Here is a 16,934-nt window from a genome sequence, read left to right as displayed (position 1 = left end):
CCTAGGAAAGGTTGGAGGGAGGGGGTAAAGAAGGTTTTGTGTGTGAGGGGCTTGGACTTTCAGCAAGCATGCGTGAGCGTATTTGATAGGAGTGAATGGAAACAAATGGTTTTTAATACTTGGCGTGCTGTTGGAGTTTGAGCAAAGTAATATTTATGAAGGGATTCAGGGAAACCGGCAGGCCAGACTTGAGTCCTGGAGATGGGAAGTACAGTGCCTGCACTCTGAAGGAGGGGTGTTAATGTTGCAGTTTAAAAACTGCAGTGTAAAGCACCCTTCTGGCAAGACAGTGATGGAGTGAATGATGGTGAAAGTTTTTCTTTTTCGGGCCACCCTGCCTTGGTGGGAATCGGCCAGTGTGTTAATAAAAATAAAATAAATCTCCCATAGTCATCATTCTCTTCCAGCCATCAGGCTCAGTTCCATTAAGTGCTAAACCTGTTGGGGTCATATTGTGCCACCTTCTTTGAGAAACCCTGCTCAGCATGGGAATTGTTGTCTAAAAAAAATGAGTTTTGAGAATTATAAATAACAAAATCCTGTAGTCATGTTAGCAACAGGAAGTCTTGGCTTTCAACCAGGCTGTGAAAGTAGAATTAGAATTCTGATATGTATCCAGCTGAACCTTGCTGTATATACTTAAATTTATCTTAATTATTTGTAGATTATTAAAAGCTTCATAGATCCAGTGGACAGCACCATGATGAAAATCAAAATTTATATTTGAAATCTAAATTATACATTGACAGGATTAACAACTACACTTTTAAAATCAATACTTTATTTTCTTGAGCATAAATTATATGGAGTTGGTATAATGGAATGTTCTTAGATTAAAATATGGTCTTTTTGGTGTAAGAAAGCTAATAAATGATCTTGACAGTATTAAAGCTGCTATGTCAGAGCAAACTGACATGAGTATTCAGAAAAATAGAAAATTATATTACAAATGTGGGAATATACTGTATTTATATATATACATCATTAACAAAATAATAAATAGAATCACTGAAGTTAACCATAAATCAAGCATTTATTGTTCTAATAAACATCACTAGTTCATACTACATTAAACTGGATGCACAGAAGTTTCAATACAAACAAATACTGTATTTAACATGTATAAATTTGCATCATGTATTTTGTGCACTAATAGCTACAGATTCTATAATCAAAAATACTAGTGATGTTTTCAGAACTTAGGTCAAACTACTGTAAGTATGTAGTATAGGCTACTCTTGACAAATATTTTTGTTAGGTGGCATCCAGGCTAAGTAAATTAAAAAAATATTTAAAGTAAACTAATCATGTTTCTACCTTAATGTACTCTTGACATACAATCGTATTTATTTTTACAAAAAAGCGCCAAACCCACCTGGGTCATATAGCACTAGATTGATATAACAAAAATGGTATGCACAGGTTACCAATAAACTTTCAGCCTATTCAATCGTTCAGCAGCCTGAGAACACATGGTAGTGAATATCTGGCTAAAGCATTGTGTGCTATTCTGGTATATAATGTAGTTGATATATGTAGCCTCTGAACACTTTTTTTTTTCACTATACATCAGGCAATCAAAAGTGATAATCATGTTACAGTATATAGCCAATGCTGCATGTTTATTTGCTGGTGTCAGATTTCAATCCTGTCAACTGCACAAAGGTCATTAAGGCAGCATTTTACCTGTGTACCACCAATCATTTTACCTGTGTACTACCAATCATTTTACTTGTGTACCACCAAGGAAGTAGTAGGTTGGTAGACAGCAATCACCCAGGGAGGTATTACCGTCCTGCCAAGTAAGCGTAAAACGAAAGCCTGTAATTGTTTTACATGATGGTAGGATTGCTGGTGTCTTTTTTTCTGTCTCATAAACATGCAAGATTTCAGGTATGTCTTGCTACTTCTACTTACACTTAGGTTGCACTACACATACATGTACACATTTATGTATACACACTCATCTGAGTTTCCTTTGATTTTATCTTAATGGTTCTTGTTCTTATTGCTTTTCCTTTTATATCCATGGGGAAGTGGAATAAGAATCTTTCCTCCGTAACCCATGCATATTGTAAAAGTCAACTAAAATGCCGGGAACAATGGGCTGGTAACCCTTTTTCCTGTATAGCCTACTAAAAAGAAAAAGAAGAAAACCATCAAAGTGGGATGTTTGAATGTGGGTGGATGTTGTGCAAATGATAATTAAGATATGATTGTGGATGTTATGAATGGGAAGAAGCTGGATGTCCTGGCTTTAATTGAAACAAAGCTGAAAGGGGTGGGAGAGTTTCAGTGGGAAGAAATAAATATGATTAGGACAGGGATTTCAAATAGTGTTAGAGCTAAAGAAGGAGTAGCAATAATGTTGAAGGATAAGTTATGGCAGGAAAAGCAGAATATATATGTAAGGATTATGTGGAGTTAAATAAGGGTTGGATGTGAAAAGTGGGTTATAGTAAGCATTCATGCACCTGGAGAAGAGAGAAGTGTAGAGGAGAGAGCGAGAGAGAGATTTTGGGAAATGTTGAGTGCGTCGGGAGTTTTGAAACAAGTATGAGAGCACTTGTGGTTGGGGATGTCAATGCTAAAGTGGGCAAAAGTGTTGTGGAGGGAGTAGTAGGTAAATCTGGGATGCCAGGGGTAAATGAAAATGGGGAGCCTTTAATTGAGCTATGTGTAGAAAGAGGTTTGGTAATAAGTAATACATATTTTATGAAAAAGAGGATAAGTATACGAGGTATGATACAGCACGTAATGAAAGTAGTTTGTTAGATTATGTATTGGTGGATAAAAGGTTGATGGGTAGGCTTCAGGATGTATGTGTTTTTAGAGGGGCAACTGATATATCGGATCATTATTTAGATGTAGCTACAGTTAGAGTAAAAGGTAGATGGGACAAAAGGAAAATGGCAACAATAAGTAAGAGAGGTGAAAGTGTATAAACTACAAGAGGAGGAAGTTAGGGTGAGACATAAGCAACTATTGGCAGAAAGGTGGGGTAGTGCAAGTATGAGTAGAGGGGGAGTTGAAGAGGATTGGAATAGTTTTAAAAATGCAGTATTAGAATGTGGGGCAGAAGATTATGGCTATAGGAGGGTGGGTGCAGGAGGAAAGAGGAGTTGCTGGTGGAATGAAGTAAAGGGTGTGATAAAAGAGAAAAAATGTAGCTTATTAGAGGTTTTTACAAAGCAGAAGTGTTATAAGAAGAGCAGAGTGTATGGAGAATAAAAGAAAGGTGAAGAGAGTGGTGAGAGTGCAAAAGGACAGCAGGTGATAGAGTGGGAGAGGCACTGTCAAAAAGTTTTGATGAAAATAAGAAAAATTTTTGGAGATAAACAAATTAAGAAAGCCTAGGGAACGAATGGATTTGTTGGTTAAAAGCAGAGAAAGGGAGTTAGTAGATGGGGAGCTGGAGGTATTGGGTAGATGGTGGGAATATTTAGAGGAACTTTTAAATGTCGATGAAGGGAGGCGATAATTTCATGCACTGGTCAGGGAGGTATAACATCTTTTAGGAGTGCAGAAGAGCAGGATGTGAGTGTGGGGGAGGTGCGTAAGGAATTACGTAGAATGAAAGGGGGTAAAGCAGCTGGAACTGATGAGATCATGACAGAAATGTTAAAAGCAGGGGGGGGGGATATAGTGTTGGAGTGGTTGGTATTTTTGTTTAATAAATGTATGAAAGGAAGAAAGGTACCTAGGGATTGGCAGAGAGCTTGTATAGTCCTTTTATATAAAGGGAAGGGGGACAAAAGAGATTGTAAAAATTATACGGGAATAAGTTTACTGAAGAGGGTTTGCTGAGGTGGTTTGGTCATTTAGAGAGAATGGATCAAAGTAGAATGACATGGAGAGCGTATAAATTTGTAGGGAAAGGAAGGGGGGGTAGGGGTCGTCCTCGAAAAGGTTGGAGGGAGGGGGTAAAGGAAGTGTTGTGGGCGAGGGGTTTGGACTTCCAGCAAGTGTGCGTGAGCGTGTTAGATAGGAGAGAATGGAGACGAATGGTATTTGGGACCTGACGATCTGTTGGAGTGCGAGCAGGGTAATATTTAGTGAAGGGATTCAGGGAAACCGGTTATTTTATATAACCGGACTTGAGTCCTGGAAATGGGAAGTACAATGCTTGCACTCCAAAGGAGGGGTTTGGGATACTGGCAGTTTGGAGAGATATGTTGTGTGTTTTTATATGTATATACTTCTAAACTGTTGTATTCTGGGCACCTCTGCAAAAACAGTGATTAAGTGTGAATGAGGTGAAAGTGTTGAATGATGATGAAAGTTTTTCTTTTTGAGGATTTTCTTTCTCTTTGGATCACCCTGCCTCGGTGGGAGACGGCCGACTTGTTCAAAAAAAAAAAAAGTTTACTGAGTATACCAGGAAAAGTGTACGGTAGGGTTATTATTGAAAGAATTAGAGGTAAGACAGAGAGTAGGATTTCGGATGAGCAAGGAGGCTTTAGAGTGGATAGGGGATGCGTAGATCAAGTGTTAATATTGAAGCAAATATGTGAACAGTATCTAGATAAAGGTAGCGAAGTTTTCATTGCATTTATGGATTTAGAAAAGGCATATGATGTGGCAGATGTTGCAAGTATATAGAATAGGTAGTAAGTTACTAAATGCTGTAAAGAGTTTTTATGAGGATAGTGAAACTCAGGTTAGGGTGTGTAGAAGAAAGATTGCTTCCTGGTAAAAGTAGGTCTTAGACAGGGATGTGTAATGTCACCATGGTTGTTTAACCCTTTCAGGGTCCGTCCCGTAGATCTACGGCTGGTCGGTGAGTGTCCAAACCGTAGATCTACGCCAAAATTCTAGCGCCGTCAAATTTAGCGCGAAAGCGCTCATAGGCCTACATATGAGAGAATGGGTCTGCGCCGTGGGTGTGCGCCGTAAACAAAAAATCTAGGCGCCTGCATAGCATTGTGGGAACGCCGGCTCAGTCACCCTTGTTCACCATGCCTCGTCGCAAGTCAGCTCTCACTCCCCGGAAAATTGGGACTCTCCTCTTCCTGTCTGATAGTTCTGACACTGATGGAAGTGGAAATGAAGACGAATTCTACGGCTTTGATAAGTTAGTGACCGAAAATAATGACCAGGATATCGATAATAGTGCAGAAAACCCTGACGATCCTCGACCTTCTACCTCTGGTGTGGGCACTCGTGACTCACCGTCGGGTGTTCCTAAACGTAAGAGAAAACTAATATTTTCCCGTGGCCTGGCCTCTGACTTCAGTAATGACGATGATTCTGACGTGGATTGTGATTTTATTGCGCTCGACGATCATTCGAGTAGTGATAGTGAGGAAACATATTCACCAGTGAAGCGTCGGTATGTCCGCCGCCGCATGCACTCGGGTAGTGTACCCTATGCTGTGCCCAGGGGACGGAGTACATCCTGGAGTACATCCCGTGGCCCTACACCCGTTTTAGGTAGTGATAGTGAGGATGATGTGGCTACACTTGGCATGGATGGGCCACAGACATCAGTGGATGGTGTTAGTGGGGCTGGTGGTGGTAGTGGCACCGCCATGCGTGACTCGCTGTGCCACGCGGGAACCCACGCTGCTGACTCGTCAGTTCAAGGACAAAGCGGAGCGTCACCCACCAGCCCGCCACAACCACCCGTACAACCAGCCTATGATGTCCAGTATCCACCAACAAACCGTATCTGGGATTGGCAGCAAAATCCCAATTTTGTTCCCAGCCCTCACCACTTTGATGACTCGCAAAGTGGAATTCTACCTACCTGTCCCCTTGGAACCACGGCCAATGAACTGGAATTCTTTGAATTATTCTTTGACCAGCCATTGATGGAAATTATTGTCAGGGAAAGTAATAAGTATTTTCAGTACACCATGGCAAATACGATCTTATCACCACAGTCAAGACTACACAGGTGGAAAGAGACGACTGTTGCAGAAATGTATTTGCTTTTTGCAACAATAATGCTTATGCCTCACGTCTATAAGCATAATATAAAAGCATACTGGTCCACAGATCGGCTAATTTGTACCCCATCCTTCAGTGAAATAATACCAGTGAACAGGTTTATCTTACTGTTATGTATGTTGCACTTCTCTGACAAAACCAGGCCTGACAGAAGTGACAGGTTATACAAGATTAGAAATGTTTTCATGTATCTCAAACAAAAGTTCAGGATATACTTTTATCCATTCAAGAATCTTGTAATTGACGAGTCTTTGATTTTGTTCAAAGGTAGACTGTCATTCAAGCAGTATATACCGAGCAAGAGGAACCGCTTTGGTATAAAATTGTTTGTACTCTGTGATTGTGACAGTGGCCTGGTGTTGGATATTGTTGTATACACGGGTAGTAAAACATTGAAAGATACCAAGATGTTATTGGGTATATCAGGTGACGTAGTGAGAAACATGATGGCACCTTATCTTGGTAAGGGCCATACATTATATACCGATAACTGGTACACAAGCCCATTACTCAGTGATTTCATGCGAGTGAACAAGACAGATGTGTGTGGCACAGTGCGTTCTAATCGTAAACATATGCTCAGGCTCAACGCAGGTGTTCGTGGTGATGACGTGCAGGTGTTTACTGCCAATGACATCATGGCATTACGGTGGCATGACAAACGAGATGTCACATTGTTGACAACCATTCACCGTAATGAAATGCAAGACAGTGGCAAAGTTGATCGAGTGACCAATGAACGTATTCGAAAACCAGTGACAGTGATTGATTATACACAAAACATGCGCTTGGTTGACAAGTGTGACATGCAGATTGGTTTTGTTGACTGTGTTCGTAAGAGTTACAAGTGGTACATGAAACTTTTCTTCCATCTCATGGACATTTCAATGCTGAATGCATATAATATGTACCAAATAAAGACTGGTAACAGACCACCGTATGGTGAATTTTGTTTGTCTGTTGTCAGACAACTCATAATGAAGTACCAGGCAACAACACCTGCAATACAACATGGTCCTCGAATTCATCACAATATACCCAAGCGTTTGAGGAAAGAAGGTGATCATTTCATAATACAGCTTCCTTCAACTCAAAAGAAATTTGCTCAGAAGAGATGCATTGTCTGGGCACAAACAAAACGACGGCAACAAAGACGCAAAGACACTCGGTTTATGTGTGAGGAATGTAAGGTGCCTCTGTGCATGGTGCCTTGTTTCAAGGAGTTCCACAAGCTCCAGCAGTTCTAAAACCATGTCCAGTGATTGTAAATATGTAAATATATGATAGAACATTAGTATTATACAATATTTGTGCATGTTTATTGTAATAAACAACAGTGATAAACAATAATATGATAATAACTTTAGTGCGGTTATTGTGTTCAATACAGTGAGTATATATATATCAATTATATACAGTATTGGTCTCTCAGGCCCCAAATGTTAGTAGGAATAGAAAAAAATTGGAAAAGAAAAGAAAAAACAACTAAAACAACAAAATAATATAATACGCGTATGTGGAATTCGTCGATGTTGCCGCCACCACATCATTTTCTACAAACTTCTTGGCACTGTATCTCGGTAAGTACTGATCAGATTCTAATTTTTTTTGTTTTATTACCTTCACAAAAATATGCTCTTTAATTCTGTAAGAAAAAATAATTTTTTTTTTTTCAAAATTTCTTGGACACTGGTGCGTGACTTCAGATTTTGGCCTTGGACCCTGAAAGGGTTAATATATTTATAGATGGGGTTGTAAAAGAAGTAAATGCTAGGGTGTTGGGGAGAGGGGTGGGATTAAATAATGGGGAATCGAATATAAAATGGGAGTTGACACAGTTACTTACTGCTGATGATACTGTGCTTATGTGTGAGTGAGGTGAAAGTGTTGAATGATGATGAAAGTAATTAATTTTCGGGCCACCCTGCCTCGGTGGGAGATGGCCGACTTGTTGGAGAAAAAAAATAATCATGACTATAACAATCACTAGAAAAAAAAGGGGGATTGAAGTAACCTTTCTAGGGTATGTACGCTAAAAGATATACTGCATACTTCTCAGTGTAACTATCCTGTGCAATACATGATGTAAGGCAGGAAACTGTCATTTTTTTCAGGCCAGAATATTGTATCTTTACTAAATACCACTAAATAAAAAATTATTTAAAGGAAATTAACCTCCTTGTTACCCTCAGTATTAATTATTAGACTCACTGTTTGGCAATAAGTATCTAAAATGAATTTTTTTTTTTAAATTATTAAAACTGCCTATTACTTGGTTTGTAACTGCTATACACTGAACATGTACAGTATTTATAAATTATTTTTAATATCAATTTTAGATTCATATTTTTAAATGTTTTAATGAAAATAGTTTACCTATTACATGGCTCATCATATTTATTTTAACCCTTTGACTGTTTCAGGCCCCTTTCTGAAACTGTCATTCTATGTCGCCAAATATTCGAAAAAAAAAAAAAATTATTTTTTCTTATGAAATGATAGAGAATGTTTTCCCGATGGTAATGACACCAAAAGTTCGAAATTTGGTTGAAAACTCACGGAATTACGCTCCCGCGAAGTTAGCGGAATCGGCGACATATGTGTATCGGCGATTTCGCCGACTTTGAGCCCTGTTTTCAGCCAATTTCATTGTTCCAGTTGACCAAACTCATAGCTATTTCTTTAGAACTCCATTTTATCTATCAGCTGAGTACAAGAAACTGCCCATTTACCAATTTGAACTACCCAATACGTATAGTGGTCAGAAACTGGCAATTTGGCCAATTTCACACAAATTAAAAAAGATGCCAATTTCAAAATAGGGTCCAGAATAAGCAAGGTAGACATTCTTGGCACTAAAATAGCATATCCTCTGTTCATTAGTCACATCTCTAGGCCCCTCTATTATTATTATTGCTTTCTATTTTGATTTTTTATTCATACAAAAAAATACAAAATTTACTGTTATGCAGACTACTGCATTATTGTAAAAATGGTATAAATAATATCAGTGCACTAGTGAAAGAATATTAGACTCCCCAGTTGACATGTATTGGATGTGTGGTGTGATTTGTTTACTCCTGAACATTGGTAAAAATCGAACATTTCCGCTAATTTGAGCTCAGTTTCAAGGTCGTTTTCATCGTCAAAGTAATGAAAATCATCTCTATTTCTGTAATATGTTTTCCATTTTATCACCTAAGACCATGAAAACGCATATACAACGATAAATACTATACGAAAATGCACCTCAAAGTCGGCGTTTTATTCCAAAAAAACGATCAGTTTTTTTTCTCATTACGCAATGTGTGCTGCAGGATTTTTTTTATGTGGTGCACACTGACCACACAGACCCATTCTCTCACATGTGGGCATACCAGCTTTCTCCCGCTTGATTTGAAGCCGCTAGATTTTTTTTTTTTTTTTCAACAAGTCGGCCGTCTCCCACAGAGGCAGGGTGACCCAAAAAAGAAAGAAAATCCCCAAAAAGAAAATGCTTTCATCATCATTCAACACTTTCACCACACTCACACATAATCACTGTTTTTGCAGAGGTGCTCAGAATACAACAGCTTAGAAGCATATACGTATAAAGATACACAACATATCCCTCCAAACTGCCAATATCCCAAACTCCTTCTTTAAAGTGCAGGCATTGCACTTCCCATTTCCAGGACTCAAGTCCGACTATATGAAAATAACTGGTTTCCCTGAATCCCTTCACTAAATATTACCCTACTCACACTCCAACAGATCATCAGGTCCCAAGTACCATTTGTCTCCATTCACTCCTATCTAACACGCTCACGCACGCTTGCTGGAAGTCCAAGCCCCTTGCCCACAAAACCTCCTTTACCCCCTCTCTCCAACCCTTTCGAGGACGACCCCTACCTTGCCTTCCTTCCCCTATAGATTTATATGCTTTCCATGTCATTCTACTTTGATCCATTCTCTCTAAATGACCAAACCACCTCAACAACCCCTCTTCTGCCCTCTGACTAATACTTTTATTAACTCCACACCTTTTCCTAATTTCCACACTCCGAATTTTCTGCATAATATTTACACCACACATTGCCCTTAGACAGGACATCTCCACTGCCTCCAACCGTCTCCTCGCTGCTGCATTTACCACCCAAGCTTCATACCCATATAAGAGTGTTGGTACTACTATACTTTCATACATTCCCCTCTTTGCCTCCATAGATAATGTTTTTTGACTCCACATATACCTCAATGCACCACTCACCTTTTTTCCCTCATCAATTCTATGATTAACCTCATCCTTCATAAATCCATCCGCCGACACGTCAACTCCCAAGTATCTGAAAACATTCACTTCTTCCATACTCCTCCTCCCCAATTTGATATCCAAATTTTCTTTATCTAAATCATTTGATACCCTCATCACCTTACTCTTTTCTATGTTCACTTTCAACTTTCTACCTTTACACACATTCCCAAACTCATCCACTAACCTTTGCAATTTTTCTTTAGAATCTCCCATAAGCACAGTATCATCAGCAAAAAGTAACTGTGTCAATTCCCATTTTGAATTTGATTCCCCATAATTTAATCCCACCCCTCTCCCGAACACCCTAGCATTTACTTCTTTTACAACCCCATCTATAAATATATTAAACAACCATGGTGACATTACACATACCTGTCTAAGACCTACTTTTACCGGGAAGTAGTCTCCCTCTCTTCTACACACCCTAACCTGAGCCTCACTATCCTCATAAAAACTCTAGAATTATTGAGAATTACTGAGTATATATACGTCAGAAACATTGGCTTGTAAGACGTATTTATACGTCGAAAACAGTCAAAGGGTTAAACGACTTAGTGAAAAGTTGCAACCACGTGAGCAGGAAAGAATATACAGGCAGGCCCTGCTTTACAGTGCTTTGCTATTTATTTATTCATTCATTCAGGCTTCCTACAATAAATATATTCACCACTCACTTTAAGCTCAGGATGAATATTTTAAGGTATGTAATGTGTGCACTGTACAGTGGTACCTCGGGTTATGAACTATTTCATTCCAGAAGGCTGTTCGAATGCCGATACCAAATGAATTTGTTCCCATAAGGAATAATGCAAACTAGATTAATCTGTTTCAGACCCCCCCAAAAATACACTTTCAAAAGCACTTACATAATTGTTCGAGTTTTGAGCTGTTCGTATCCTGAGGTACCACTGTATATGGATTTTTTAGGCCTAGCTATACTGTTAACTCAATATGATAATGAAAACATGTTATCAGGCTTTTATATGCATTTGTACGTGAAAAATCCTATGTTTCACTTTACAGCAATTTTTGCTTTACACCAGTTCCCCAGAACCTAACCTGCTGTATAAATGGGGCCCTCTTGTACAGTATACAACCCTGAATATGATAAGAAATGAACATCACCTGTTCTGAGAAATTACCACAACTTATGGTTTACATACTTTTTTCATAAGTTATGCCTTGAAACTGTAATTTGTTAGAGGACTTTTCTAGTTTATACCACTAGTATATAATAATTTCTGGATCCAAATGGTGTAATGGCATTAGTAAAGAAAAGAGACATGTTGAGGTTCTACCTCAGCTGTCCACTTCAAACCAATTATCATAAAACAAAAGGAAGCTATCAGAACCACCATAAACTCACTATGCCCTTATGTAAATTCCTACTAAACCTACTAAATATGAGTGCCATACTTACTAACTACTGCTTACTTCACAATTTCAAAACACTACTGTAATGCTGATGCTGACCTAAGACACTTTCTGGGAAACTGCAACAGGATACATAGGCATCACAAATGCCTCTATATTCCTGGTATGTATTTGCCTAGAAGTCTACAAAAGTTTAATCCAAATAAAAGGGCCAAAAATAAGGAATAGAGTACCAGATTAATTTAAAAATTGTAATTTTCCTAATGAATTCAATAAAAAATTTAGACATTTTTGTGTGTTTAATGTATTTTTCTTAAACAATTTCTAATGCAGCTCATCAAATTGTCATTATACCTTTACATTCAACTTATAAATTACACCACATCCAATGTTTTTAATCATCTCTTCAAAATTATTACATCATTATTGTATTTGTTTTTAAATTCTGAAATTTCATTTTACCATTAAATCTAAATTTAATGTCTTTCACTAACTGCTTAATTTTCACTACAATTTGTATAACAGTATTATGAAACTTTATATAGTGTCCAATATATTTTTTATTATACTGGTAGTAATAATCTTAACTGTAGTCCTTTTCTATTTAAATAAAATGACCAAAAAATGTGAAACAGCTGACTACTGTAGTTGAAATTAAAAGAACTTTAACATACATAATGAATTTAAACCAAAATTTAAAAACTGATGTGCATAATTATTTCAACCACATTTATGCCATAGCTCTCCCTGAAACTTAGAGAACTCAACAGTTATGTAACCATTTTAATATTACCAGTAAGTAGTTTTCCCTCTAGTCTAAGGTGCCCAAAATGCTGTGCAAACTATGAGTTTTTCAAATGTTATACTGTACTTATGTACAGTACATGTATAATGTTTTGAAAATAAAATTTTGAATTTTAGTTTTTGAATCTGAATCATATCAAGCCATAATATGATAAATCTCTACACAGAGTTAAATGTCCAAATAAAACTTTGTTCTGTAGCTTACGTCTTTATCTCGCATAATAATTGTTTGACATACAGTACATATTCAATACTCATTAACTGACCTCTAAAGAGACCTATTATATCACTTATTGATTCCCTGAGTGTCTGTGTCAACATCCATACACAAAGTAATTCTAACAATAATTATTATGCTTTATTTTAAGTTTACAAATAACATGATTGTTATTATCATTATACTAAGAACTGATTCCCATACTCATATTAAGCTAAATATCAACATATATACTAGGTAGTAGGTTGGTAGACAGCAACCGCCCAGGGAGGTACTACCGTCCTGCCAAGTGAGTGTAAAATGGAAACCTGTAATTGCTGGTGTCTTTTTTCTGTCTCATAAACATGCAAGATTTCAGGTACATCTTGCTACCTCTACTTACACTTAAGTCACACTACACATACATGTACAAGCATATATATACATACCCCTCTGGGTTTTCTTCTATTTTCTTTCTAGTTCTTGTTCTTGTTTATTTCCTCTTATCTCCATGGGGAAGTGGAACAGAATTCTTCCTCCATAAGCCATGCGTGTCGTAAGAGGCGACTAAAATGCTGGGAGCAAGGGGCTAGTAACCCCTTCTCCTGTATATATTACTAAATTTCAAAGGAGAAACTTTCTTTTTTCCTTCTGGGCCAACCCACCTCGGTGGGATACAGCTGGTACATTGAAAGAAGATCAACATATATAGTGAGGATGATTTTTTTTTTTTATTAAATACACCATCCATCTTCTGTCAAGGTAGGGTGACCCAAAAAGAAGAAAAACTTTCTTCATCATTCACTCCATCACCATCCTGCTAGAGGTGCATTGACATTACAGCTCAGATGCCCATCCTTAATGCAATATCCCACCCCTCTTTTCCAGTGAAGGCTCACACTCCAATAGCACGTCAAGTCATAAAAAAACACTTGTCTCCACTCACTCCTATCTAACATGCTCATACAAGCCTACTGCATGTCTAAGCCTTTAGGACTCAAGACCTTCTTTACTCCCTCCCTTCAACCTTCCCTAAGACCCTACCATTCCTTCCCTCCACCCATGATTTATATGCCCAATTAATCGTCTTTTTTTCTCCATCCTCTCTAAATGTTCAAACCAACTTCAACAACCCCTCCTCACCCCTCTGAATAATACTTTCGGTAACTCCACACTACCTAATTCCCAAAGTTCGAAATTTCTACATAATATTCACACCACACATTGCCTTCAAACACAACATCTCTACTACCTCCAGCCTTCTCCTTGCTATAACATTCAAAACCCATACTTCACACCCATGCAACAGTGTTGGTACCACTAAATTCTAGATCCGTTTTTGCCTCCATGGATCAAGTTCTTTGTCTCCATAGATGCCTCAAAGCACCACCACCCTCCTTCCCTTCATCAAGTCTATGGTTCACCTCATCTCTCATATATTTATAATAAAGTATAATCTATATATTTATAATACTGTATAAAATTTTACTATTTACTTTAAGGCATATATGTAAACATTTTAAAAAATAAACTTCATGAACACACATGAAGTATCAACTCATTTACTTGTAGATAAGCAGGCATAAATGAGGCTATCAAATTAGTGATGATCAAGCAGATATAAAGGCTTTAATGATGTATTTAAACATTTTGAAAATGTACATTGTTGTAATTAATTTTAAAGGAATTTAATTGACATGTATGATAACTTATTAGGTTTTATGCTTCCTGCCCTACTTTTATGTTTATTTTATTTTTTAAATTTTGGTTTTATTAATCATCCAAGCATTTTATGGTGTATCATACCTTTTTTTAGTCAGAGGTAAAATAAATTACATTCCAGATTTTTCTTAGATAAATTTCCAAAAATTTTTATGCACTGATACATATGTGTACGAGAATTAACACAATATGTATGCATATTATTAATTTCATACCAAAACTAACCTAGCAATGTAACCAAACCTTGCTAAAATTGATAAAGAATGACACTTTCACTAGGCTTCACTTAATTAACCTTAAATTTTATATATTTGTTCTTTTGTGTGTCTTTAACCCTGCACCTGATTCAGCTGTCAGAAAGGCTGAGATACTATATTTAACAATCATTACACAAACAGCCTGCACTTTGGAAAGGAAACTTTTAACATTTTGGTCAATGACTGAGAACCATTGTAGCACATCAGGTCAATCAAGAAATAAAGTTTTCTCTCCAAAGTTAGGGTTAATTATGAATTATTCCACTCATTGTATTGTAATTTTAATTCTTCTTTAACAATCATTAATTCATTCCAGGTATAGCTGATTTGCTTTTACCATGCAATGACTTTAATATATAGAATAAATTACCTACAGTATTAAATTCTGGTAATATTTTTCAATTTTCAATTTATATGTAGCATATTTAGTGCTTTAGAACTTGCTAAATATAGAAAAAAAAACAAAAAAGTTACACCAAATATGTTTAAACCCAGAATTGTCTGTTTACCTATATTTTCCATGTGTGATCAGAATGTACCATCTTCTTCAAAATCAATGGTTGGTGGTGCTAGTTTCAAGGCAAAGTTTTGTGACAGCCAAATATCCTGATTTCCCGATACTGAGCCCAAACTTCTCCACTGTGTTGGTGTGGGCGAGGCTTCCCCAACACATCCTCCCCGTGGAGTAGATAATTCTTCCAGGAATTGTAATCTTGATCCTCCTGAACCTAATGCTCTTACACGGCGAATGCCTTCCATCTGTGTCTCATCCAGTCCTGCCTATAAAAAACAGAGTAATCGATATTATTTTGTACAAAAATTTTGTTTGCACTATGAATGATGTTTTATAAAGAGAGCAGAATGATGCACAAGAATGGGAGGCAAAGAGAAAACAGAATACAGAATGAAGACCCAGGTAGGAGGAACATCCATATTTACTGAAAGAATGGTGCACATCATGTAAATGATTGAGACCCACTTAGGTGTATCAGCTCAGTAAAGAAATAACCAGCTACTGTATTTCATCACTGCCTAATGAATAAAGATGCCACTTCTTTCTCAATGTACATGAATGTTAAGTAGTGTATTAAAACTAGGTAATAATAAAGTATGTTGCAGTTTTTGAACTCTAGTACTGTAGTACTGGCACACCTCTGGCAAGACAATGATGGAGTGAATGATGATGAAAGTGTTTCTTCTTTTTCAGGTCACCCTGCCTTGGTGGGAAACTGCCAATGTGTTAAAAAAAAAAAAGATGAGACTTCTTACCAAAGGTTCAGATTTTGCATCATTAGACTGCATCTCCTCTGCTGATGTTTCTTCCTGACTGCTTCCAACACAGAGGACACAGGAAGTTGACTCTCCACCACACTGTGCATGATAACTATGGCCACAACTGGAAAGGAACACAAAAGGGTTTTTGTCTCAGGTCTTTTACAATCACTTAGTCTCACCATTACTGGACAGAGAATATCTCTGAGTAGCAGGAGTGTTAAACAGAGGGTTAATCCATAAAGCTTTTTTTTTTTTTTTTAACAAGTCGGCCATCTCCCACCAAGGCAAGGTGACCCAAAAAGAAAGAAAATTCCCCCCCCCCCCAAAAAAAATACTTTCATCCTCATTCAACACTTTCAACTCACACATAATCACTGTTTTTGCAGAGGTGCTCAGAACACAACAGTTTAGAAGCATATAAGTATAAAGATACACAACATATCCCTCTAAACTGTTAATATCCCCAACCCCTCCTTTAGAGTGCAGGCACTGTACTTACCAATTCCAGGATTCAAGTATCATCAGCAAAAAGTAACTGTGTCAATTCCCATTATGTATTTAATTCCCCATAATTTAATCCCACCCCTCTCCTGAACACCCTAGCACTTACTTCTCTTACAACCCCATCTATAAATATATTAAACATCCATGGTGACATTACACATCCCTGTCTAAGACCTACTTTTACTGGGAAGTAGTCTCCCTCTCTTCTACACACCCTAACCTGAGCCTCACTATCCTCATAAAAACTCTTTACAGCATTTAGTAACTTACCACCTATTCCATAAACCTGCAACATCTGCCACATTGCTCCCCTATCCACTCTATCATATTTTTTTTTTTTTTTTTTTTCAACAAGTCGGTCGTCTCCCACCGAGGTAGGGTGACCCAAAAAAAGAAAGAAAATCCCCAAAAAGAAAATACTTTCATCATCATTCAACACTTTCACCACACTCACACATTATCACTGCTTTTGCAGAGGTGCTCAGAATACAACAGTTTAGAAGCGTATACGTATAAAGATACACAACATATCCCTTTTCTAAATCCATAAATGCAA

The 16,934-nt window shown here is 37.4% G+C and overlaps 1 protein-coding gene across 2 annotated transcripts in view; it reads right to left on the bottom strand.

Moving 5' to 3' along the window:
- Positions 1–764: 764 nt before the first annotated feature.
- The window catches only part of Vps8 (vacuolar protein sorting 8), a 97,807-nt gene continuing 81,637 nt past the window's right edge, over positions 765–16,934 (bottom strand). The window contains exons 23-25 of one of the 2 annotated variants that reach the window (XM_070100519.1): positions 15,869–15,995; positions 15,109–15,379; positions 765–1,795 (exon numbers count right to left, since the gene is read on the bottom strand). In XM_070100519.1, the coding sequence (XP_069956620.1) occupies positions 15,128–15,379; positions 15,869–15,995 (379 nt within the window). In that variant the 3' untranslated portion in view covers positions 765–1,795; positions 15,109–15,127. Of the gene's footprint in view, positions 1,796–12,174; positions 15,380–15,868; positions 15,996–16,934 lie in introns of those variants that run through there. The other variant, XM_070100518.1, reaches the window with a different exon arrangement.

The sequence above is a fragment of the Cherax quadricarinatus genome, chromosome 73, assembly GCF_038502225.1.
Source record: "Cherax quadricarinatus isolate ZL_2023a chromosome 73, ASM3850222v1, whole genome shotgun sequence".
Lineage (NCBI taxonomy): Eukaryota > Metazoa > Arthropoda > Malacostraca > Decapoda > Parastacidae > Cherax > Cherax quadricarinatus.
The sequence above is the reverse complement of the archived record's forward strand: the minus strand, read 5'-3'. Positions and strand labels throughout refer to the sequence as shown.